We start from the raw sequence: 26517 nt of genomic DNA on the forward strand, positions 1-26517 counted from the left end.
GTTGAAGTCCCCCATGATAATTAATCAACTTGCGCTCATATTAATCTTCCATACCTTCCACATCATCCCTGCCCTATTGCAAGTGTATAGTGGAAAAAAAATTTACATTTTGTCCTATTGGCCTCAATCTCACACTATATTGACTCTAAAGAACTGCCATCTGCATGACTGACTCCTGTTTTTGTTGGCTGCAATTTATCTGCTATCATTAGTACCCCCCTCCTTTCCTGCCTACTCTTTTGTCCCTGAAAATATTAACTCTATTCCTGGAATAGAATTTCCACATGTAATAGAATTTTTACATTAGTTACTTGGCTGTTAGCAAAGTCACTAATGTAAGGGCCTCCAGCAACCATCTTACCTGAATTTGACTACCTTATTTAATATTTTTGCTTGAGAGACTAGATTGATTCTGTGCTTGTTGGTCATCCTTACATTCATTAGTTTCATTTGCCTTCATACACACACTCATCTGCCCTAATTTCTTTAATTTTCTTGAAATTGCTCCTCCAGACTATCTGTAACAAAGTGCTCTCTAGTCACCTTACTCTGAATCCATTTAAGTGCAGTCCATCAGTATTGTGCAAATGCAAATCTTTACATCCATCAACCTCAAGCCATAGGTCCACAAACTCTGTCATTCCTTCTGCACAACCTTTGTGTCGATTCTTTGGCTATCATCGTCTTCCTTCTCAGCTCACTTCTATCACAGTGTTGCAAAGACTTACAAACTTCACCCTCTCACTCTTCTTTTTTGCTATATATATATATATATAATAAGTTTGTTTTATGGTCTTATGTAGGGACTTTTCCGTAGTTGGTTGTAGTGCTGTAGTATTGTTTTTGTATATATATTCCTAGCTTAGACTGTGGAGATTATTAATCCATCTGACCATGGTTTATGTATGATATGGTTTAACTGAGAATGAACCAAGCATGTTAGAGCAATTAACATTCCAAGTACCACTTTGGAATATTTAAATGCATTTGCATTTAAATATTCCATTGTATTTTCAATAACTGTATTGGGAGGGAGGAGGGGGGGGGAAAGAATTGGAATGGAAATTGCAATCTTCATTTGAAAATTATGCATAATATATCTTCATTGAATCAATTGATTCTTGTAAATAGATAATGTTTTTAAAATACTATAATTTTTTTTTTAACTGCTTAAAATAAGTAGCAGTACTGTTGTGGCAGTTTTCTATGAAAATACAACAGAGACATTTTCAAAAATTCTTTCTTTAGTTTATTTTAATGATAATCTCAGCCACACTGTACTAAGGATTAGATAATCTTGAACCCTGTTCTGGAGGCCAAATAAACATTTTTTTTTTTTTTTTAAACTACTTCAGATGTCTAGTAAGTGGTCTCAACAGACAATGAAAATCAATTTACCACCTAAACATATTCACAGACATTAATGCCATAGTGGAATTTGAATTCACATTGGGTTTAGAAAGTGCAAATTGACAGATTTGTAAAAATAAGCATGCCCGATACACTGTTTTACAGCCCAAAGTGAAAGTGCTAGAAGCATTATTTCTTTGATCATCATGATCACCATCATGCATATCAAGGATTTAGGCCTAGCATGGCCTGTTCCGGCCTTAGAAGTCATCATTGAATCGTTTAAGAGGACGTCCTGGTTTTCTTTTTCCTAATGGCTTGTACTTTAATGCTTGTTTTGGTAATCTTTCTGTTTTCATTCTTTGAATGTGTTCCATCCATTTATGTTTATATTTTTTAATTTTTTCTATTACTGGTTCTTGGTTTAATTCTTTCATAATTTCATTTCTTTTGTGATCAAATAGGGTATACTTTGCAGTTTTTCTCATAAACTTCATTTCTGCTGTTGTTAATCTTTGTTTGTCTTTTTGTTTTATTGTCCAGATTTCGCTTCCATACATTAAGACTGGTAGGGCTAATGTATTGTATACTTTTAGTCTGGTTTGTTTTTGAACTAGGTTTGGTTTAAATATAGAATTAATTACACCTGTTATTTTTAAATATTTTGCAATTTTTACTTTTATATCTTTTTCATTTTCATATGTGATCATACATCCTAGGTAATTAAATGAATTCACCTGTTCTAAGATCTTGTTATCTATTACTATTTTTGTTCTTGCTGGATCTTGTCCTTTAAAGGCCATAGTTTTTGATTTTTCTGTTGATATTATCATACCATAATCTTTGGATATCTCATTTAGATCTAAAATAGCTTTCTGTAGTTTATTTTCAGAATTTGTAATTATTATTTGGTCGTCGGCAAAGAGGAGAGTGTTTAAGTGTTTACTGTAGAAGAAAGTTTAATTCCTTGATGTAAATTTTTATTCCATTTTATTATTTCATTTAAGTAGATACTAAAAAGAGTTGCCGAGAGGGGACATCCCTGTCGGACCCCTTGGTTTATCTCTCTCGTATATGATAGCTCGTGATTTAATCTTATTTGTATTTGATTATTTTCATATATATTTGTGATAGCTTTCAGAATATTATTTGGTATTTGTCTTTCTTTTAATATGTTAAATAAAGCATTTAACTTTGTCAAATGCTTTTTCAAAGTCAATAAATGCAATATGTGTTTCTAAATTGTATTCTCTTCTTTTCTCTATTATTAATTTTAGGCAAAAGGCCGGGTCTATACATGATCATCCTTTTCTAAATCCATTCTGTACTTCTAAAATAAAGTTTTTGGAATATTTCATTAGTTTGCTATTTAAGATTCTGCTATATATTTTGTAACAGGAATTTAGTATATTGATACTTCTATAGTTTTTTGGGTCATCTCTGTTACCTTTTTTAAAGATAGGAATCACAATTGCTTTTTTCCATTCTATTGGGGGGGGGGATACCAGTTGAATAAATTTTATTTAAAAATAATAAGAGTCTTTCTTTGAATCTAGTTCCTGCATATTTATATAGTTCTGAACCTAGTTTATCTTCTCCAGGTGATTTTCCGGGTGATTTTAATTCTTTGATATTTTAATGTAATCTGTATTTGTAAAAAGATTAAAAAACCTAAATACAGAAAGAAATGTTAGAAATGTAAGGAAATTTGTAGTATTTTGATGTATAAGAAAGATATGATTTGTTGACAGTACAACTATCCATACAAAATACTTAATCATACTGTTAATTTAATTTAATGACACAATTTAGGTGGGTATTATGTGCAAACCACATGGAGCCAGTGAAAGGTTTTTTAGGTCGATTTTTAAGAAGGAAATTAGTAGAAGAAGAATTAAAAAGTGGCATTCAGAACCAGGATCTCATCAAAATTGTTGATTGGATGCCTAAAGTGTGGCAACATCTGAACAAATTTCTGGAGACACATAGTTCATCTGATGTGACAATTGGTAAGTTGAAATAATAATTGGAACATGGAAATTTTTCCAGAAATAAAACCTATAAGCTGAAATAATTTTATATTTTATGTAAAATTATTTTTTGATCTTCTAGACACTTATTCCTACACCTTGTCCCTTTGCAGTTACCTTTATGATGCTTATTTTTGTAAGTGTTTCTCACTCTCTCCTCTTCTCTTCCATGCAAGGGAACCTGCTCATGATGGGCAGGTTCCCTTGCATGGTTCCAAAAAGCTCACGAGTCTTTTTTATTATCCTATTTTCCAGACCATCACTGAGATCCAACATCTTGCAGTTGTATATGTCATCAGGTGGGATCTGTGAATATCTGTAAAGGAGAATTCTGGTAGTCTCACACTTGGCCTCTGCTTTGTTAAGATGGATAGTTCTATATGGCTCAGCCAGGATCAATCAGCTAGTTGACTGTGTTCAAATCAGTTTTAACTTATTGATCTGAGAGCTGGGTGAGAAGTAAAACACTTGACCAAAGACTAGAGACTGCAGATATGAGATTCCTGAGAAAGATTAGAGGCGTGAACAGATGGCATCAATGGCAATATCATATTAAAAACGAGGATATTAGGAAAGAACTTGACATTGTCAGCATCCAGGAATGCGTGAGCAGAGCTAATCTCAGGTGGTATGGTCACTTAAACAGAATTGGCGAGGAAAGATTAGCAAAACAAGTGTTCTCTGCCAGGTTGGCAGGAAAACGACCCAGAGGAAGACCAAGATATAGGTTGATTGATACAGTACAAAGTACCTTAGACGATAAAAATATAAGATCTGGTAATGTTGGAGTCTTGACAAGTAACAGACTGATTTGGAGGAAAATTGTAGATAGGAAGTTAGTAATGATGTAAATTTTTCATGTAGTGCTATCATAACCTGTACACCCCTTCAGGGTACATGGCAGGAATTTGATGATGATTATGATGAGAAAGCAACTGACACAATGAAAACGGAAAAGTTGGTCCTTGTTGGGGATCTAAATAGCAGAGTAGGAAATGATTGTCAGACACACAAAAATATTTTGGTATTTGGAGAAAAGAGCAAAGCTAATAATAATTGTAAATACATGTTCGATTTCTGCTCAGGACATGGACTGGTTATTACTAACACCATGTTCCAACATAAAAATGTGCACAAATTCACATGGAGAAGAGGCAAGTAATAAGAAAAGTTTCATTGACTATGTTATTGTTGATAGTGGTGTTTTCTCCCTGGTGCAGGACACCAGCGTACAGAGGATTTGAAATTAGAAGTGATCACTATTTAGTCTTGAGTAGGATAAAATTGAATTTCATATTGAAAAGAAGAATATATAAAAAAGTTTTAAAATGAATAAAAGTTGAGCAGTTCTCAGATGTGAACTGTAGCTAAAATACACAAAGATTATTGAAGAGAAACTGAAAGAGTTTGAGAACAGGAACCAAACCTTGGAAATTCAGTCGCAAGCCTTGAAGAAAACCCTGATTGATTCTGCCAGAGAGGCATGTGGTGAGGTTGTTTGCAATGATAGAAAAATTAGAACTCCATGGTGGACAAAGGAAGTTAAAGGGAATGTAAGAAAGTTAAACACTGTGTAAAACTAACTAAACAAAAGTCATGGGAGGACTTTGGCAAGAACATAGAAAATAAATATCAAGAAGGTGACAAAATATTTTGGAGGTTGTTGAAGAAGCTTAGAAATAGAGGAAAGAATGCTATAAAAGAAGTTAGAGATGATAAAGGTGACATTAAAACGGGAAAAATATATCCTTGAAGTATGGAGTAATTACTTCAAAAAATTACTAAACGAAATGAGCAGTGATAGCACAGTGGTAAAAAACACTCAAGAGGCATACAGTCAGGAATACATATCCATATTTGAAGTAGAAAAAGCCATAAAAGGCTTGAAATGTGGAAAGACAGCAGGAGCAGATGACATTCAACCAGAAATGCATAGTTCAGAAGGCCTGGACAGAGGGACGAATTCCCGATGATTGGAGTAGAGCTCTCATAGTACCCATATATAAATACAAAAATAAAACTTAATGTGAAAATTACAGAGGTATTTCCCTACTGAGTGTTCCTGGTAAGATTTATGCAAGTATATAGCAATCCCTCGATTAATGCATTCTTTAAAACAGGCACATTAATCGAAAACACACTAATCAAATATAATAACCTATGGGGAAAATGTATAATTCGTTCTTCAGATTTCTTTTTTACCCTTAATGTTTTTTATAAAAGAGTTAGGGTATGTCTCAAGGTTTATTAAAGGAAAACCATGAAGCTGAAAGACAATAAAACAGACTCAGAATATAAATTTATTATTCTGCTTCTTAACAAAGAATTGAGCTAACGTAGTTTGGTGGGCATTGTTTCTTTTTTATATACAACTGGTTCTCGCTTCACCAGGGTCTTCTAAGCATTGCTGCTTAAAAACTTCAATTCTACGAAAACTATTTTCAAATTGTTTCCGTGAAACCTCTTTGGGTTTGTCAGTGATTAAATTTTCTTAATATTCTTCAGGATCATCCCGCTGTGCATCTAAATTTAGCAGGTCGGATTCACTCAACTTCTCAGAATGAGATTTAATTAACTTAGATCCATTTGAAAAGCCGCTATAATCATTTGCACAATGTGGAAGAATGTGCTTCCAAACGGCTAGCAGTATTTTCATTCGACTTTGCGACTTTATATCCAGGATGAGATTTCTCTGATTTGGCTAGAAAAGTGTCTTGGAAGGCATTAACTTCCAAAAAAAAAGGCTGGTTTCATCTATATTAAATATTTGTTGATAACAATAATCCCCTTCTTACACAATTTTCTTCAAAATCTCTGAATATCTCCTTATCTGCACTTGCAACTTCTCCTGTGATTATAATATTTTGTAGGTTATTTCTCTTTTTGAAAAGCTCAGATCATGTGGAATTCTTCTTTTTTTCCATCATTGATAGCCCTTTCTTTCCAAGTTACAAAGAGACAATCTTTTGATTTAATAAGTCCAGTGTTTAGTGGGATCCGTTTTTGGTTACAATCTTCGATCCATGTAAAAAGACTTCTCTCTAATTCAATCATTATAATACTTTGATTTTCAGTGCATGCATGATGAACTTCAAGCAGCCTTACCTTTCTCTTTGTATTCAGCAGTTGATTCACCCATTTTTGTGTTCTTGTCCTAACTTTTCTTTGGACTCGCCTTGTTAATTTTCGTTATTATTTTCAAGTTTTTCTTCCAGTCACATTACTTTTCAAATCATTTTTTCACTTCTGTTTTTGCTCACTAATTCTTTTACTCATGATTAAAGGTTAGGAAAACAATTTAAAATAAAAGGTACGGAAAACAATGGCATGAGATATGATCAGCAAAATGCAATGTAAAGCATACGGCATAAATTTTGGGACATGGCCTACATGGAAATAGTGTAGTATGCCATTAAAAAATAACTTTGTAAAATGTTTCAAATCGGTAACTAGATTATTTCATCCTGGTGAGTGATTTTTTGAAATAGTTAGCCATAAAAAATGTATAGATCGAAAATTTTTAAAATCTATAACATTTATTTTTAAGATGTATATAGGCCCACTAATTGAATTTGGGTATCGAAAAAAAACGACGCATTAATTGAGGGACTGCTGTACTTGAGAAATGGTTGAGAAGAATTGTGGAAGAAAAGCTTAGTGAAATAAAGCTGGATTCAGGCCAAATAGAGGCTGTCAGGATCAGATCTTCACTTTATGACAAATAGTTGAGAAATCATGGGAATATAACAAAGATCTGTATTTAAGTTTTATTGATCTGGAAAATGCATATGACACGGTACCAAGAGAGAAGCTATTCAATACGCTACAGTTGTATGGTGTCAATGGGGCATTATATCTAGCAATACTTAGTCTTTATTTGAGTTGTAAGTCAGCAGTTAGAATTGAATTAAGTACAGGAAGATGGTTCGATGTTAAATCTGGTTTGAGACAAGGATACATTATCCCCTCTGTTATTCATTATTTATATGGATCACATTATGAAGGAAAGTGGTATTAAACATGATATCAAAATTGGAAATGTTAATGTTAGCTCATATTAAAAAAGAGGATATTAGGAAAGAACTTGACATTGTCAGCATCCAGGAATGCATGAGCAGAGCTAATCTCAGGTGGTATGGTCACTTAAACAGAATGGGCGAGGAAAGATTAACAAAACGAGTGTTCTCTGCCAGGTTGGCAGAAAAACAACCCAGAGGAAGACCAAGATATAGGTAGATTGATACGGTACAAAGTGCCTTAGACGATAGAAATATAAGATCTGATAATATTGGTGTCTTGACAAGTAACAGACTGATTTGGAGGAAATTTATAGATAGGAAGTTAGTGATGATGTAAATTTTTCATGTAGTACAGCAATCCCTCGATTGATGCACTCCCGATTAGTGCGTTTTCGAATAGTGCATAATTTTTTTTCAATACCCATATTCGATTAGTGCGATATCTTAAAAATAAACGTTACAGATTTTAAAAATTTTCAATCTATACAGTTTTTATGACTTAACTATTTTAAAAAATCGCTCGCCAGGATGAAATTATTTAGTTACTGATTTGAAACAATTTACAAAGTTATTTTTTAATGGCATACTACATTATTTTCATGTAAACTATGTTCCATGTTTACTGCCAAAATTTATGGCATCTGCCTTACGTAGCATTTTGCTGATCATATCTCAGCATTTGTTTTCCTTACTCTTTTATTTTAAATTATTTTCCTAAACTTTAATCATGAGTAAAAGAATTAGTGAGCAAAAAATAGCAGTGTGAAAATTATTCGAAAAGTAATCTGATTGGAAGAAAAACTTGAAATAATAAAAAAAAATGAACAAGGCGAGTCCAGAGCAAAGATAGGACAAGAACACAAAAATGGGTGAATCAACTGCTGAATACAAAGAGAAAGGTAAGGCTGCTTCAAGTTCATCATGCATGCACTCGAAATCAAAGTATTGTAATAATTGAATTAGAGAGACGTCTTTTTACATGGATCGAAGATTGTAACCAAAAACGGATCCTGCTGAACACTGGTCTTATTAAATTAAAAACATTAAGTCTCTTGCAACCTGGAAAGAAAGGGCTATCAATGATTGAAAAGAAGAATAATTCCATGTTAGTGCTATGTGATTTGAGCTTTTCAAAAAGAGAAATAGCTTATTTAATGTTCTAATCAACAGGCGAAGCTGCAATTGCAGATAAGGTGATATCCAGAGATTTTGATGAAAATTGTGTAAGAAGGAGGCTATTGTGATCAACAAATATTTAATGTCAATGAAACTGGCTTTTTTTTGGAAGCGAATGCCTTCCAAGACTTTTCTAGCCAAATCAGAGAAATCTCAGCCTGGATATAAAGTCGCAAAGTCAAATGAAATTACTGCTAGCATTATGCGAGCCGTTTGGAAGCACATTCTTCCACATTGTGCAAATGATTATAGTGGCTTTTCAAATGGATCTAAGTTAATTAAATCTCATTCTGAGAAGTTGAGTGATTCCTACCTACTAAATTTAGATGCACAGTGGGAAGATTCTGAAGAATATGAAGAAAATTGAATTGCTGACAAACCCAAAGAGGTTTCACAGAAACAATTTGAAAATAGTTTTCATACAATTGAAGTTTTTAAGCAACAATTCTTAGAGACTGACACTGGTGAAGACAGAGCCAGTAAAATTTGCAGAAAAGGCAATAGGGCCATACCGTCAGTTGTATGAAAAACAGAAACAGAATGCCTGCCAAACTGCCAAACTAAGTTAGCTCAATTCTTTGTTAAAAAGCTGAATAATAAATTTATATTCTGAATGTGTTTTATTGTCTTTCAGCTTCATGGTTTTCCTTTAATATACCCTGAGATATACCCTAATTCTTTTATAAGAAAACTTAAGAATCAAAAAAAAATCTGTGGAACGAATTATACATTTTCCCATAGGTTATTATATTCGATTAGTGCATTTTCGATTAATACACCTCTTTTAAAGAACGCATTAGGTGCATTAATCGAGGGATTACTGTACTATCATATCCTGTAGATCCCTTGAGGGTACATGGCAGGAATTTGATGATGATTATTGTACCCTCCATGGAGTTGGCAGACTCATTGTGGTAGGTCCTTAACAACACATTCTTGTAATGCGTTCCATTCACTGACAATCCATGTAAAAAATCTACTCAAATTCCTCCTCACCAGACTCTTAAATAACTTCCAGGGATTACCTCTGCTTTATTCCCCTCTCACCTTCTACTCTTTTCATAATCTCATCTGGATTAATCCGATAAAATCCTCTCACTGACTTAAATTTTTCTATCGTATCACCTCTTTCCATCCTATTCATTAAACTCTGCAATCCGAATTTTTTTCAACCTCTCTGTATAGCCAGCAGTCTGAAGGCCTGATATTGTCTTAGTCACTCCTCTCTGAACCCTCTCCATTGTTTCCACATCACACTGAAAACAGGTGACTAAATCTGAGCACAATAGCCAATTTTGGTCTGACCAGTGCTTTATACAATAGCACAACCACTTCCTTATCTCTGCATCTTAGCATACTTTTTATCATAGCAGCTCAACAATGTCAGCCTTTGCAACACCAGCAATATGCCATCTAAACTTCAGTGTACTGTCAACCATCACTTCCAAATCTCTAATCTCATCAACTTCTTGCTGTATGGCAACGTCAATATAGTACACTGTATTATATTTCTGCATGCCAAAATGCAACACCTTGCACTTATTGATATTAAAACTACAACCCCCACTCCTTTGCCCAAGTCAAAAGTCTCTTCAAATCTTCCTGAAGGGAATTAACATCGGAGTGCTATTTATAATTCTTTCCAACTTTGCATGATCAGCAAAAACTAAAGTTCCCAGTCAGCCGACATGATATATCGTTTACAATCAAGTTAAACAGCAGGAGTCCAAGAACAGAACCCTTCAGCACCCCCACTAGTTACCCTCCTTTCTTGAGACACTGCTCCATCATACACAACTTTCTGATATCGTTCAGAGAGCCAATCTTCAATACATCTAACCAATATATCATCTATTCCCATCCTCTGCTGCTTGGACGCAAAGTTATCATGTGGTAATCTATCAAATGCTTTTGCAAAGTCCAAGAATATCACTGTATTTGATTCTCCCTTATCTAACACACCTGTTCACTTATCATAAAATGCAAGTAAATTGCTAAAACAGGATCTACCTTTACAAATCCATGCTGACCATCATAAAGAATGTTATGTCCATCAACCCAGTCCTGTATTCTATTACTAATCAATCTCTCCAATACCTTGACCACAGCCTCAGTCTTCTTATCTTTTAATGTGATGCCTTGCATCACCCTCTCCATTGTTGCTTGCCATATCATGGAGAAATTCCCCTGGGTTAACCTTGACCTGACCAGCCAATCTCCTCTCATACTGCACCTTTTCTTTCTTTACCATGCTCGTCACCTTCCTAGCCTGCACCTTATACTCTTCATGGATCTGATCACCACCAACTGTCTTGTACCTCCTCCATAACATTTTCTTTTCCAGCATAGCTTGCTTGATTTTCAACATCTTTTTCACTCAGCTCATTTACCCAACGTACTGATGCTGACTACAGAGCTTCTTATAATCACCTGCTTTATACTTCCACATGTATCCATTTTTGGCAGTGACTTTTTCTTGTTTCATCACTTCCCAAACAAGTATCTCATGATAACTCTCGCTAACTGGCGGCAGTGTCAACACCTCATTAACAACTATCTCTTGTGAAGTTATCACCAAATCCAAAATATAAAGCCTCTAGTTGCTTTTATCACGTGCTGCTTAAGATACTTATCTCTCAGAAATTCCACAAAAACTCTCTCTCCTTGTTCCCATACATTATCCCCTCCTTCCAGTCTATATTCTTGTAATTAAAGTCTTCCATCAGGATCACCTTCTTTTTACATGCCCAACTAATTTGCCTAAACATTTCACAATCAGTATTCTCTACATTCCCTGGCCTACAACAGCATCCTATCAGATATACTAGCTTGTTTATTTCAATTTCACACCACATGAATTCAAAATCTGTGCATGTACTATCAACTTCCACATTGTGGTCACAATTCGTCTGCAATCATTAACAGCACTCCCCCTCATCTTTTCACATTTCTATCCTTCCAGAAAATTATATATCCTGTTTCTATTCTTGACGTTACATCCTTCTCAGACAACCAAGTTTTACTTATTCCAATTATCTTTGGGCATACTGATTCAATCAGTGCAACAAACTCCTCTCTTGTTTCTTGTTACATTTGCATACAGACCATCCACAGTACAAATGTACTATAGGTTTAGTAATAACCTTTCATGGGTGCAACCACATAATAAAATAATAATCCCCGTGTCTTTGAGGCCATTCTACTAGCACCAACATTCTCTATTCTAGCTGCTATACCACACCTCTCTTCAGTCTGACCACTCACATTCCCTGATCCTGACTCTGATTTCCATTCATACCTGTCTCATCCTCACCTTTATGATTCCATCACCTTGTGCTGCTGTAACCACATCTTCAACCTCATATCCATCTTCCTCCTCTCGCACAATCCATTCATTTGTGCTATCCTGCTTCACAAGTAGACTCTGATCATTTACTACATTAACTTCTTGACTCTGTGCCTTCTCAGAAAACAATAGTCTTTCTAAATGCCCAGCACCAAACCCATTCAGATGCAATCCATCAGCTTTAAACCATTCCAACTTTCCTTCAAATTCACTCCACAGATTTACAAATTTGAGCCCTCTTTGCCACACACAACTCGGCCATCTTACTGTTTATTATCTCTTCTCTCCTTCTCAGTTCACTGTTGTCATATCTGGGCAACATGCTTATGACTTTTCCAACAACACTATTTTTATTTACCTGCCGCAACAACTTCAAGAGTCTATATCAACATTCTTTCCTTCCCCAACTAAGTTATTTGTGCCCATGACTACCACTAGTTTTGATGTTTGATCTTTCCTTTTCTGCAACACATCAGTTATTTGCTTCATTGTTCCACTAGGAAAGCATGTTTTGGACACGTTAGTGGTTAGTCATTCATACCTCTAATGATTGAATCCCCATACAATGATACTGTCTTTTGACTCTCTTTTTCTAATACTAACTTCCACCTTCTCATTATCATCAGCGAATCTTTTCTTTTAGATGTTTAATATCACCTTCCAGATGTTTCATTTCACTTTTCATTTTCACTAACTCTTGCCTAAGCTCTTCTACTATGGCCCCAGCACTTACTCCCATTTCTAATCACTCTAATCTATCAAGACACTTTCCACTTAGGTTAATGCTTTCCTTCTCATTTATCCAAACAATCCACAAATCTTTCATATTTTTTGGTGTATACATATAGCAATTTTTGCAATGCATCCACTGCAAAAAATCCAAGGCAGAGCTAGATGTTCGTACCGAAGCCCTCAATGCTGCCGCTGTGCATTTATTAATGGACTCTGTTTTCAGAAACAGTACTAACAAACAAGTAGCAAAACACAATATAAACAACAAAAAATTCCAACAACACTATTAAAGGACACTTGTATCCAAATTTAAAAAAATATAATACGATTTGTGATAAAAGCCACACTATGCACTAATTAAGAACACTTTTTTTTAGCACAGCTCAAATCTTCCGCTACATTTACACATGACACTAGTGCCATTCGATAAATATGAGTGCTGTTGGAATTGATTGCCATTCACAAGGCTTTTATGATAAAGCAGCTGTAGGTGTGTGTGTGTAAAGTACATCATTGGTCACAAAGGACAAAAAACAGCATTGACAGTGTGTGGCATTAATGACCAGTCATGAAGTTTGCAGCCAAAAACAGCAGCTGATAATTTCGATAAGCAAAAAGGCAGGTAGTTAATCTGAGACAAATAAATTAGTGATCACTAATTTATTTGTCTCAGATAAATTAGTATGGAAATTGACCATTGGGTTAGCACGAGTCAAGTAGTTTATTACAGAATTGGTTGATTTATGCAGTAATCCAATGTTGCATTAATCCAGTATCCCCAGGCCTGGTTGAGGAAAAAAGGATTTCTAAGATCATTGAAAAGAAATGTGAAGTTGGCTTATAGGTTTGATTTAATATTTTTGGTTTCATTAACTGATGGATGTTATTTATCCCCTGTATAAGAGATAGTGTTCCTCAGTACTGCCTATCTTGATCTGTTCTTCCCTTTTTTTTTTCCTTGCACACATTCAGACCATGTTTCTCTTGGCTACCTCAGAAATGTTTTTCATTTTCACATTGTTTAATTTTCTTTGTTTCTTGTTCCTGCATTCCACTAAGTTCTTACTAAAGTGTCTATCTTTGAGCTGGCCATATGCTTGAAATTGAGGGGTAAGGAGGATAATTGAAAGAAATCCATAAATTTTTAAACACAAGATTAAAATTTTAAGTATTAAATGAATATTTAAGATTAACATTTAATTTAAATAGATTGTAAATGAGCCAGTTATAATTACATCAGAATAACAAGAGCTGCTTTCACTGTTTCCTAATAAGCTAAGTTATCTTAAGCTGTTGTCTCTGTAAACATTTATTGTCATGTGAGGCTAGAAAACTTAGATTCAGTAGTTAAATTTAAACTGCATAATTAAATATACATGTTATGCACTCAATGTTTCATCTTTTCAGCTTATGTTCAAAATAACAGAAGGATCTAAACAAAAAATTATAATTGTTCATACTTTTTCACTTGCAGAGCTCTAAAAAAAGGTTCAAGGGCTGGGAGCAATGTGCATGCTGTAGTGCAGTGTTTCTCAACTTGTGGTCTGCAGACTACAGGTGGTCAGCAGGCAGACTTAAATAAATAAATTTATATATATTTTAATTATCCAAACAAAACAAATCGAAATTGAATAAGGAAGTAAAAACTACTGAAATAAAATGGATTGGACAGGTGGTCTGCAAACAGACTTAAATTAATTAAATAAATATATATTTTTTAATTATCCAAACAAAACAAATTAAAATTGAATAAGTAAGTAAAAATTATTGAAATAAAATGGATACTTAAAAAAATCAACAAATAGCGGCAGAATGTTCATTCTGTGAACATTCTACCAAACATTCAAGTTTGCGCATAGCGAAAACAATGAAACTTCATTCTATCAGGGAAAATTTACTAATTCCAGCTATGAAAGATGTGGTAAAAACTATGTTTGGCAACAAGTTAATAAAAGATGTTGATTTGATTCCTCTTTCAAATGACACTGTCGGTCGCTGAATTAATGATATTGCAGGTGACGTAGAATCTCAGTTAATCGAAAGAGTTAAGAAGAGCCCTTATTATTCGTTACAAATAGACGAGACTACTGATGTTACAAATGATGCCAGTTAATATGCTACATAAGATAGGCGCATGATAACAAGATTCATGGCGATATTCTGTTTTGTAAAACTTTGTCATTCTGAACAACTGGAGAAGAAATATTTCACACTCTCAATAATTACATAATACACAAAGGGATCTAGAGTGGGATAAATGTGTGGGCTTCTGTTCGGATAGAGCTCGTGCCCTTACAGGCGGGCATAGTGGGGTTGTTTCTATGGTCAAGGAAGTAGCTCCGGGTATGGATTTGGTACATTGTTTCATACTTAACGAATCATTAGCCTTCAAAGGAATGCCACCAGAATTTAAAACTATGCTATACAACGCTGTAAAGCTAGTTAATTTTATTAAGGCTCAACCATTAAATAACCGGTTATTTTCAGTACTCTGCGATGAAATGGGCAGAGTACTATATATATATATATAGTACTCTGCCTATTAAAATATATATCCTATTAAAATATATATATATATATATATATATATACAACTTTTGCTTCATTCTGAAATTCGCTGGCTTTCCAGAGGCAAAGTACTAACTAGGTTATTTCAATTAAGGCACGAAGTTTTATTGTTTGTAAATGAACATAATTCTGATTTTGCATCACTCCTTGTTGACGAAGCATGGTTATGAATACTATCCTATCTTTCAGACATTTTTTTGAAATTAAATGAAGTAAATCTCTCCCTTCTGGGATATTCTTTAACTGTTCTTGATCATCAACATCATGCGTATCAAGGATTTAGGCCTGTTCTGGCCTTAGAAGTCATCGTTGAATCACTTAACTGCTCTTGATGCCTACGACAAAATAAAGGCATTCGAGAAAAAACTGGTGTTATGGATTAGGTATGTAAAAAAAACATACAATTTGCACCTTCTCCAACATTGGAATCCTTTTTAGTGGAAAATGATATTTTTGTCGATTCTGAGTTTCTGGAAAGGGTTTGTGACTACCTCAAAACTCTTAACAGAATTTTGAAACATATTTTGCAAATAACTTATAAGAAATTTCTGTGGATTCGCAATCCATTTCAGGATTACACTCACAAGAACGACCTTTCATTATCGAAAAAAGAACAGTTAATTGAGCTTTCAAGTGACAGTGGGCTTAAAATGCAATTCCGTGATCTCGGTTTGACTCGATTCTGGATCTCATCTTCAGTGAGAAGTGAATTTCCCGAATTATCTGAAGAAGCATTGAAAATCATCATGCAGTTTTCTACAATCTATCTTTGTGAGAAAGGAATTTCATCGCTCCTTGAAATAAAAACATAATACAGAAATCGTCTTAGTGTGTGTGCGTGTGTGTGTGTGTGTGTGTGTGCGCGTGCGTGCCGATCTTCGACTGAAGTTGACCAATATTGAGCCAGATATCCATCAACTCTGCAAGGGCCGAGAAGCTCAACCATCTCATCAAAAGTAGTAACATAATTATATCATATTATTTATTTATTTAATAAAAATTATAACGTTGTTCAATGATGATACACTTTTAATTGTTTACTTCCAATTTAATTATGTTTCCATATATATGTATTCAAAACATGCTTTTAGATTTATTATACGTTATAAATGCCACAGTTTTTCCCAAATGTTGGTAGTCCCCACATTGTTTTTTTTAAAAAAATACATAACTTAGTGGTCCGTAGAATAGTTTTAGGCATTTTACTGGTCCTTGGGCTTAGAAACACTGCTGTAGTGCAAAAATACCCATATGAATTATCATTGTCCATACAGGAATTGTATCAAGTATTTAAAGAAAACTTACTTTGCTTACAAGCACACAAAATTCCTTTATTATTATTTTAAATTGTTAATGCTCCCAGTTTTCTATATTAATAATTCCATATATAATTCATTCGAAATATTTCTTTAGGGCCAAGACTCTTTCTGTCATGTCCAACAAGTGTATCCAGTTCACAAGTTTGGTTTACAGACTTATGGAATTATAGCATTGTTCCTTATTTACTAGAAGCTGTTCGAGAGGGTCTACAGGTAACACTTATTTACAAATAAATATTTAAGTTGCAAGTTATATCTAGTTATTTTATGACACAATATAACTGTTTACTGATAAGAGAAAAGCTTTCATAGTACTCATATATTATGAGAATTATAGAGGAATTCATCTACTGAGTGTTCAAGTTAAAATTTATAAAACATACATACATATTTATGCAGGTAGTTGTCAGGATCAGATTTTTACAGATAAATAGTTCAGAAATCATGTGATATAACCAGAGTCTGCATTTAAGTTTTTCAGATCTAGAAAAGGCATGTAATAAAGGCTAGCAAAAAAGCTGTTCATGTTCAGTTATATTGGGTAAGTGTATATTATATAGAGCAGTATATGGTCTTTATATAAGTTCTAGGTCAGCAGATAAAATTGAAGGATATACAAGAAGTTGATTTGTAAAATCAGGTATAAGACAAGAGGACATGCTATCTTCTCTATTATTCACCACTTATGTATATATATGGATTTCATTATGAAAGATAGTGGCACTAAACCTAATATCAAGAGATACTAAGCTAGTTAGGCAAATGCTCCTAAATATTTATACTCCTTAGTAAATAAATCCAGCACATGTCTTCAGCACTTTTCCTAAAAAATAAACAGCATACTACATGAAAAGTTTGCATAATTACTAACTTCCTGTCAACAGCACTCTGTCAAATTTTTGTCAGCTGAATGACCCTCCCAAGATAAATCTACCACCATGAAGTGTAATAATAATTAGTCTGTAGTCAGCCATGAGCCCATTATTATCAGATCTTATGTTTAAGTCCTCTAAGACACCTCTTAGATCTTGTATAAAAGATCAAAATGAAAAAATGCTACTAGAGACACAAGATATTATAAAAAGATGGAAAGAATATGGAAAAGAACTGTTTAACTCTGATCGCACAGACACACCAGATATACAAAATTTGGATGGTGAATCAATTACATATGAAGAAATAGAATATTCTCTAAGCCAAATGAAAACAGGTAAAACACCAGGCCCTGACCAGATCCCTATCGAATTGTTAAAGAAAGTAAATGAAAATACACTTAATGACCTAAAAGTTATTTTTAATAACATCTGTGATGTAGGATACATCCCTGATGATCTAAGTAAATCCATCTTTGCCACTGTTCCCAAAATTCCAAGAACTTTTGAATGTTCAGAATATAGACTAATAAGTTTAACAAGCCACGTTACAAAATTACTACTGAGAATAATCCTAGAAAGAATAAAAAACACTTTGTCAGTAGAAATAGAAGACACTCAATCAAGTTTTCAAAAAGACAGAGGTACAAGAGAAGGAATTTTCAATTTGAAAACATTATGTGAAAGAAGCCTTGATAACCAGAAAAGCATATATCTTTGTTTTATTGATTACACCAAAGCATTTGATTCAATAGATCAGAAGAAATTAATACATATCCTACAGAATAACAGGTTAAAAGGAAAAGATCTACGTATAATTACAAATATATACTGGAATTAAATGGCCTCAAAGATATAAAAATAAATATGCTGACAACTTTGAAATCAAAAAAGGAGTAAGTCAAGGATGTGTCTTATCACCCTTACTGTATAATATATAGTGAGCAAAAGACATTTCGGTGATTACACCACATTTTTTATTATTCAGTTATACAACATACTGAAATAATGGTTCCTGACAAGTTTCGTAAATCGTAGGATTTACATCTTCAGGGGTAAATAGTATTACTTAAAGTTTAAACAAGAGAATTAATAAATACAAATCATAACCATCTGGCTATTCATAAACTCAAATAACAGAATGCCGATATAAAGCGTTATTGACATTGAACAATACTGGACGATGTCACATGTTCTTGTTCTCGTTCATACAGTCCGAGCTCAGATTGAGGTAGATTTTTTATTAGAGCTGACCACACTTGATGGAGAATTAAATCTTGATTTTTATTGCATTGGGTTGGGTTTTTCAGCATATTAGCAGCTTCTTTAAATTTTCTTATGTAGCAGTTGTTTTCTATGTATGACATCGTCGTTTTTTGCCAGTGGAAGTGGTATGGAAAGCAAGACCCGTTTTTTGTTCTCTTTGTATTGTACGTCTTTTTGGTATTCAGCCATGCGTTTTTCTCCAGATCTTCCTGTCTGTCCTACGTAGCAAATCCCGCAAGAGCAATGGATTTTGTAGACCCTGGTTTTTTAAGAGGATGATGAGATGGTTTTGGTGGATGTAGGAATCTTGCGATTTTTTTTTTTATAGGAAGGAAGGCTACTTTTACATTGTGTTTGTTCAATAATTTGGCTAGCTTATCTGTAACATTTTTGATATAAGGAAGCGAGATTGCGCTTTTGTAATCCTGTTTTGTTGTGTTGTTAGTTGGAGGCATTTTAAGTATTCTCTTGATGGTTTTTATTTCATACCCATTCTGTTGGAGGATTTGTGTTAAGTATTTTAGTTCTTCATTACATCTTTCTTGTGTGCTGGAGATATTGTATGCTCTGTCTCGAAGAGTTTTAATTAAGCTTATTTTTTGTGGTGTGAGGCTGCATTTAGAAATCTTTCTGTGTTGGTTGGCTTCCTATATACTGAGAAGGAGAGTTCATTTTCTTCATTAACTTCTAATAGAATATCTAGAAAAGGAAGTTTTCTATTTTCTTCTTGTTCTGAAGTGAGTTTCAGTATGTTGTATAACTGAATAATAAAAAATGTGATGTAATCACCGAAATATGTCTTTTGAACCAATTAGCCACAGAAGTCTACGCCTGCAATATAGTGAGCAAGTTTTTAAAAATATTTCAGAATTGAAGGGCGTAAAAGTCGGGGGTAGGAACTTCAACAGCTTCTGGTATGCAGATGACAGTCCTTATAGCTGAATCTGAAGATCTTCAAAACTTAGTCACAGAAATTTACAACAGAAGCATTGTAAATTTCTAATTTTCTAAAGAAAACAAAGTGCATGATTATATTAAAAGAACCAATAAATAAGAAATTAAACATAACTGTTAACAAAAAGAAAATTGAACAGGTTCAGTCTTTTATATATTTGGGACAAATGTTTACAGACAGAGGAAATTCCCTTAAAGAAATAAAAAGAATATAGATAGCAAGAAAAGCTTTTATTGATATGAAAACTTTCTAACATCCAGAGACATTAATATAGGCACAAGAAAATGATTAATAAAATGCTATATCTGGTCAAGCTTACTCTATAACAGTGAAACTTGGACTCTAAATAAAGAAGCAGAGAAAAAATTAGAAGCTTTCGAAATGTGGACCATCAGAAGAATGTTGAAAATACCATGAACAGAGAAAATGAAAAACGAAGATGTTTTAAAGAAAGCAAAAATGAAAAGAACATTAATGAAAACAATTAAAGAACGAAAACTTTGAATATTTTGGACATGTAACTAGACAAGATGGCATTCAGAAATTAATATTAGAAGAGAAACTGGATGGAAAAAGAGGGAGAGGTAAACCCAGGAGAATGTGGTTTAAAGACATTAAGGACAGATAAGCTTAGGTGTGACGGTTATTCATTACTTATTTTTAACGGTATTAACAACACCACACAATTTTATCAAAGAGATGTTTTGTTAACTGCTTATATTTTGCTGAATTTCAACTCAGCATCATCAGAGTACAACACACTTGTACACGCACCAGTGAGTGAATGAAACAATACAATTGCAATGGACAAAAGATCTAAAGTCCTATTTTTTGGTGCACTCTAACGGGGGGGAAAAAAAAACAGCTATGCGGGATTAGGATTAACAGTCTCCCAAAGAAAGATTATTTTTTGAGTCAGCAATGGCTTTGAAGAATTCTCCCAACCTTAACAAATATGGATGCATTAATTTGCCAAAAATTTGGGAGACTGTTATCCTAAGAGAAACTCCCGCATAGCTGGTGTTTTTTTTTTTTTTGTTTTTTTTTCCTCGTTAGAGGGTGCCAAAGAATGGAATGGGACTTTAGATCTTTTGTCCATTGCAATTGTATTGTTTCACTCACTCACTGTCGTGTGTACAAGTGTGTTGTGCTCTGATGATGCTGAATTGAAATTCAGCAAAATATAAGCAGTTAATAAAACATCTCTTTGATAAAATTGTGTGGTCTTGTTAATACTGTTAAAAATAAGTCATGGACAGGACTGGACTGGCTTTAATTACCATAAATGTTCCAGAGGAGCAAAAGAAAGAAAAAAGGTCCGTGACATGGTTGCCAACCTCCTAGGGGGTGACACTTGAAGAAGAAGACGCCTCTAACTGCATCAACCCAACTGGATTTTGGTCTTTTTTTTTGCATTAAACACCTGCTTTGCTAATCTTTCTTGTCTCATGTTAAGACCATAAGGTCTCCTGAAATTAGTTCACACATTCCAAAGCTCTGACAGTTAATAATTCTGCCATTGTTACCATCTATTCGTTTGTATAATTTTTCTCACAGCTGTGATATCCGTAGTTTGTAGTCTTTGGTCAGTTGTGTTATTTCTAACCCAGCTCTGGAAAGTTTCAACACTCTCTTATATCCAGCTAGTTTAGTGTTTTGACAAATTTCTCTTATTTCATATAAATTTATTCAACTCCTTACCATGCTGACTTATTCTTTTGTTATTTCCATATTTAATGTGCCATCTTCACTGAAAATTGTACATAAGTAACTGAAATCTTTCAAGATACAAAATTGAATTGCTGGTGAAGCAAATTTCAAATAAAAATTAGTAATAAAAAGGCGTAACTATGAAAATTAAACCATGAAAAACTGTGAAAAGAAGGAAGATTGAAAACTGCAATATTGCATTCATAATAGAGAATGTAAAACAAGATACATGCACTAAATATTTCTGTGGTTTAGAAAATCTAATGCCATCCCCGTATGTGGAGACCACATTTCCATACAAAAATAGATTTTATTAAAAAAAAATAAACAGTATAACCCGGCAAGTTTTATAAGTCGTTGGACTTACATCATCAGAGGTACAAGACTTGTATAAAAAGGATTAGGAAAAAAAAATACACACAACAGATTTTATAAGAACTTCAACAAACAAGTACCGGTAACCCTCGTATAACGCGGGTGTTAGGTTCTGCAGAAATGCCGCGTTATATAAATCGCATTAGGCAAGTCTCAGCTCACATAGAAAAAGTAGGGTTAGGTTCTGAAATCGGTTTTTTTTTATTTAATTCAGGTAATTCATGTAAGTTAAGAAAACAAACTATGAAACAAATACATAGTATAAAAGTATAAAAATTACAAATTGTACTTAAACTTCATTGCACATAATGCATAAATGTTTTAGGCAAAATAAAATAGTGCATATTTTAATCTTTCATAGCACAAGGATTTGAGGATTGGTTAATAAACACTGGTTTTGTCATGTAATCACCTGATGCATTACTACAAAACAGTAAAGTAATTCTGTCTTTGGTAACTTTGAATCCAGGAGCTGATCATTAATTTTTCGAAATACAGGTGTATTTTTGCACTTTTTTCCAATATAACCAGGATTCATCTGCATTGAACTCCTGGTCTGCACTATAAATGTTTATAAACTTTGAGAGTTTTTTGTTTAATAAGATTTCCATCCATAGGAATTTTCTTTTGAGGTGCAATCTTCTATCGAAATCATTAGAGATTTCTCCATTTTTTCATTAGAATATTGCGTACACGAGCAACGCACTTTGCACTTATCGTTGACCCAGCAATAAACACTTTCTCGGATTTTATGTTCATTTTGTTTGATTATTCGAATTGTTGATTCATTTAAATTGAAAGTCCCTGCAAAAACTCCTGGTTTTTCTCCATTTTTCAACCGATCCAAGATTTTGAATATTTTTCTTCGAGAGAAATTAAATTTGTTTTCAATGTCGGTTTTTCTCTTTTGTTGCAGTTTGTGGCCATTACTATAAAAATAATTTATTTTATACAAAAAAGCAAGCATTACATATTGTATATAACTCACCAGAAAATAAAGTGCTCAGCTTGAGATGAACACACTTATTATTTTTAATGCACTTTCCTAGCAGAAACGAGGCCAATTTTCAACAATAAACGTTTTATACGGTAAACAATTGAGGTACATGCATGCTAAAGGGTATATCCCCTAATATAAATTCGCTACTTATAATTACATGCGGGATACAGGCAGACACAAATTTAACGAAGATAAAATTAGATTTTTTAAGTCGTGCAGTGAAAAACATATGAAAAGATAAAGGGTTGCTACAATTTGTAGACTATGTTTTTATCAGAACTGTGTTGTATTAGTACCGCGTTCAACAAGGGTTACTACAATTTTAGGCCGCGTTATATCGAAACTGCATTGTATAAGTACCGCGTTTTACGAAGGTTACCTGTATATATAAACAGAATGATTAAAAAAAAAAAATTAAAAAATCCCTGTTGGCTTAAGTAATTTGAACAACACTAGTTGTTGCTGTCACGTTCTGTGGCATAAAGCCTGTCATTTCCCAGTTCTGTGGTTAATTTTTTGATAAATGTTGACCAAAGTTGGTGTAGGATTAAACTTTTGTTTTTGTTGCACTGCGTGAGGGTGTGAAGCATTTCTGAGGCTTCTTTATTTCTTATAAAAAATGATATGATCAATTTTTTGCCAAACTGCTTGTTGACCTATTTTGTTATGTGGAAGGCTAATCCCGATCTGTGCTTTCTTTTCTTATCACTGTCCTTTACGTGTTCAGATATGCATATCTCTCCAGATGGTCCCATCTGGCCTACATAGCAAATGCCACAAGAACAATGAATTTTATATATTCCTGGTTTCTTTATGAGCAGATGTGGAGGTTTTGGTGGATGTAAGAACCTTTAAATGTTACGCATTAGGAAAGAAGTCACTTTAAGTTGTAAATACGAAACAACACTGCAATTTTGTTAATCATCTTCATTTCATACCCATTGAGGTAGACAGTGTGTCTAAGGTAACAAAGTTATTGGAAGTTCTTCATTCCTTTTTTTTCTGATATACTGAAAATGGTGTGGGCCCTGTCTCATAATGTTTTTATTATACCTATCTTTTGTAATGGATGGCTGTGAAACGGCATGTAAGAATCTTTCAGTGGTGGTTGGTTTTCTGTATACTTAAAAGATCAACCTTTTTTCATCTTCAGATACTTCAAGAAGAATATCAAGGAATGGTAATTTTCTGTGATCTTCCAGCAGGGGTGTATATTCAGGGTGTGCTAGGTATGTGATGCACACCCATGAAATAGCATTATCATTGATATTATATTCTTTGCATTTATTCTTGTTAGCGATGCCCTTAATTGTTTCCTGTCTTTGTGTGATTCCTAAAATTAAACACACCATACTAATGCTTCATGAAGAGTGCACTTTTTGACACGTCAATGTTGCATCACATACATGTTAATACTCCTGGTGTGCGGTCACAAATGCAGACATCTTTGAGCCATTTGAACATATAGATGGTGCCGCAGGTCAAATTCTTAGCATTCCAGTGGTTTTAAACCACCCAGAAGGCAAGGTAGGTGTGTGCTGAGACAATCACACCAAGAAATCAGTGGCTGTGATTGGTTATTGTGTCAACCAATCCAATCGAACATTGTCATTTGTCATGAGTTGCCGTTTTTGTTTTCTGAGTTTCATCTGTTTTGCATGCATGAAGTGTGAACTGATGTTTAGGACACCGATATAGACAAGTTTCTAATATATAATTTTCTATAAATAATTTATAACTTTTTTGCCCATATTTACAATGGGAAAAAGTGTTGAATGTCACATTTCAGAGATTTTGCAGAGTGTATGATTGTAGTCAAATATATCAACCAAATATTGCATTTCTCCTTCATTATTGTTTTCTAATATATGTTAAACACGTTGTTCCCCAATTATGTAGATTAGGTTACAATGAATTGATAAATTAAAGTATTAAAAGTTATCCAACAATTAATTAATTGCATTGGACAATTAAGCTGAGCACTAATGTGCTATGCACTCTTAAATCTTTCATACATGAATAAAAATGCAATGCCGTGGTCAAATTGATGTAAATTTTGTAGTATAAGTTGCATAAGCAACATGACCGCAATGTCTTCCAGTTCAAGATTGAATTTTATGTTTCGGTGCAATCTGTTTAGATAATCTTTAAATGCCTTAAATCTTCTCTTGTTCTTAATCAAGTAATCAAAATTTCATCATAACACAACCAAGCTTTTGGTTTTTATGATGTTTATCGATAGCATTCTTTTTGAAATGTTCCATGAAGAGATTTGTTAGGGTGGTGGCTGGGGAGCCCACGGCAAGTCCTTCTCTTTGTTGCGAGTATTTATCCTGAAATGTAAAGAACATATTTCCTTTGCGATACCTGAATCATCATCATCAAATTCCTGGTATATACCCTCAAAGGGTGTGCGATACCTGAATAGTCTTAACTGTATACAGAGGCATATATTGCTAAGTTTGAGATCAGAAAATCTCTTCCATCTTCTTCTTCTCTCTTCCATCATCTATGTGGATGATGATGAGACCGAATGAACTCTTTCCACTTCTGTCTGTCCTGGGAGAGTCCGAACAATTCTGTCCAGTTTGATGTCACTTGTTGTGATTTGGTTTTCAGGTCCTCTTTTATTTTGTCTATCCATCTAATTCTGGGCCGTCCTTTGGATCTTTTACCTTCCATCGTTGTATTCAGGGCTTTAGATGGTAGTCTTTCTGTTCCCATTCTGGTCACATGGCCAAACCATCGCAGTCTTCTTTCTTGGATTTTGTCTATTATTATTATTTCTTGTTTTTGTCGCTTCCTTATGTCTTTGTTTCTTAGTCGATCCAGCAGAGATACTCCAAGTAATCTTCTTAGCCAACCCATTTCAGTAACTAATAATATTTTATCTTCAGCCTTTTTGAGATTCCAGCATTTACTTCCATAGAGGAGTATTGGGAGGACAGTCGTTTCATAGATTCTTACTTTCGTTACTTGTTTGATGTCTCTTGACTTCCATATTTTATTAAGTCATCCAAAAGTTTGGGATGCTTGACTGATTTGTCTGTTTATATCTTTTGTAATTTCACCGTTGTACTCAATAACTCCTCCAAGGTAGGGTAAAGTTTTCTACCTCCTCTAGATTCTTACTATCAATTTCAATTTTCAGATTGGTGCTTCTTTTTCCTATTTGCATAATTTTTGTTTTGTTTATATTTATGTTTAATCCAGATTTTATACACTCCTCCTTTATTTTATCAGAAATTCGCTGTAGATTTTCTTCTGTGCTTGCAATTAGTGCAATGTCGTGTGCAAATTTTAAATTTGTTACATTTTTCCCATATTTTGATTCTGGAGTCTTCATTGTTTAAGGCCTTATTGATTGTTTCTTCCAGTGTAAGATTGAACAGGTCTGGTGATAGATTGCATCTCTGTCTTACTCCACTCTCTGCGTGGAACCAGTTGGTTAAGATGTCCTCCATTCGTACTTCACTTTCAGATTTCTCGTATAGATTCTTTATTATTCTTATTGTTTTGTTGGGAATTCCAAATTCTTCCATAGTTCTCTTCTACGGATTGAATCAAATGCCTGATGAAAGTCTATGAAATTTATGTAGCAACTTTGGTTGTACTCTAGTGTCTTTTCTATTAGCCATCTTAAGGTGAATAGTTGATCACTTGTGCTTCGTCCTGGTGTGAAACCTGCTTGTTCTTATCCTAGTGCTAGTTCTATATGTGGCTTAATTTGTTTTTGGAGTACTTTCGTAAAAACCTTACTTGGAATACTGAGGAGGCTAATGCCTCTGTAATTATTGCA

General features: G+C 33.9%; 1 protein-coding gene across 1 annotated transcript in view; it reads left to right on the plus strand.

Annotated features, from left to right (window-relative positions):
* LOC150099051 (neuron navigator 2-like) overlaps nt 1-26517 on the plus strand; it is a 636174-nt gene that overhangs the window by 596676 nt on the left and 12981 nt on the right. The window contains exons 32-33 of the mRNA XM_090405801.1: nt 3163-3359; nt 16635-16753. Of these exons, the coding sequence (XP_090261927.1) occupies nt 3163-3359; nt 16635-16753 (316 nt within the window). The remainder of the gene's footprint in view (nt 1-3162; nt 3360-16634; nt 16754-26517) is intronic.

Source organism: Typopeltis vanoorti, chromosome 15 (assembly GCF_054136105.1).
Source record: "Typopeltis vanoorti isolate ZY-2024b chromosome 15, IOZ_Tvanoo_1.0, whole genome shotgun sequence".
NCBI lineage: Eukaryota > Metazoa > Arthropoda > Arachnida > Uropygi > Thelyphonidae > Typopeltis > Typopeltis vanoorti.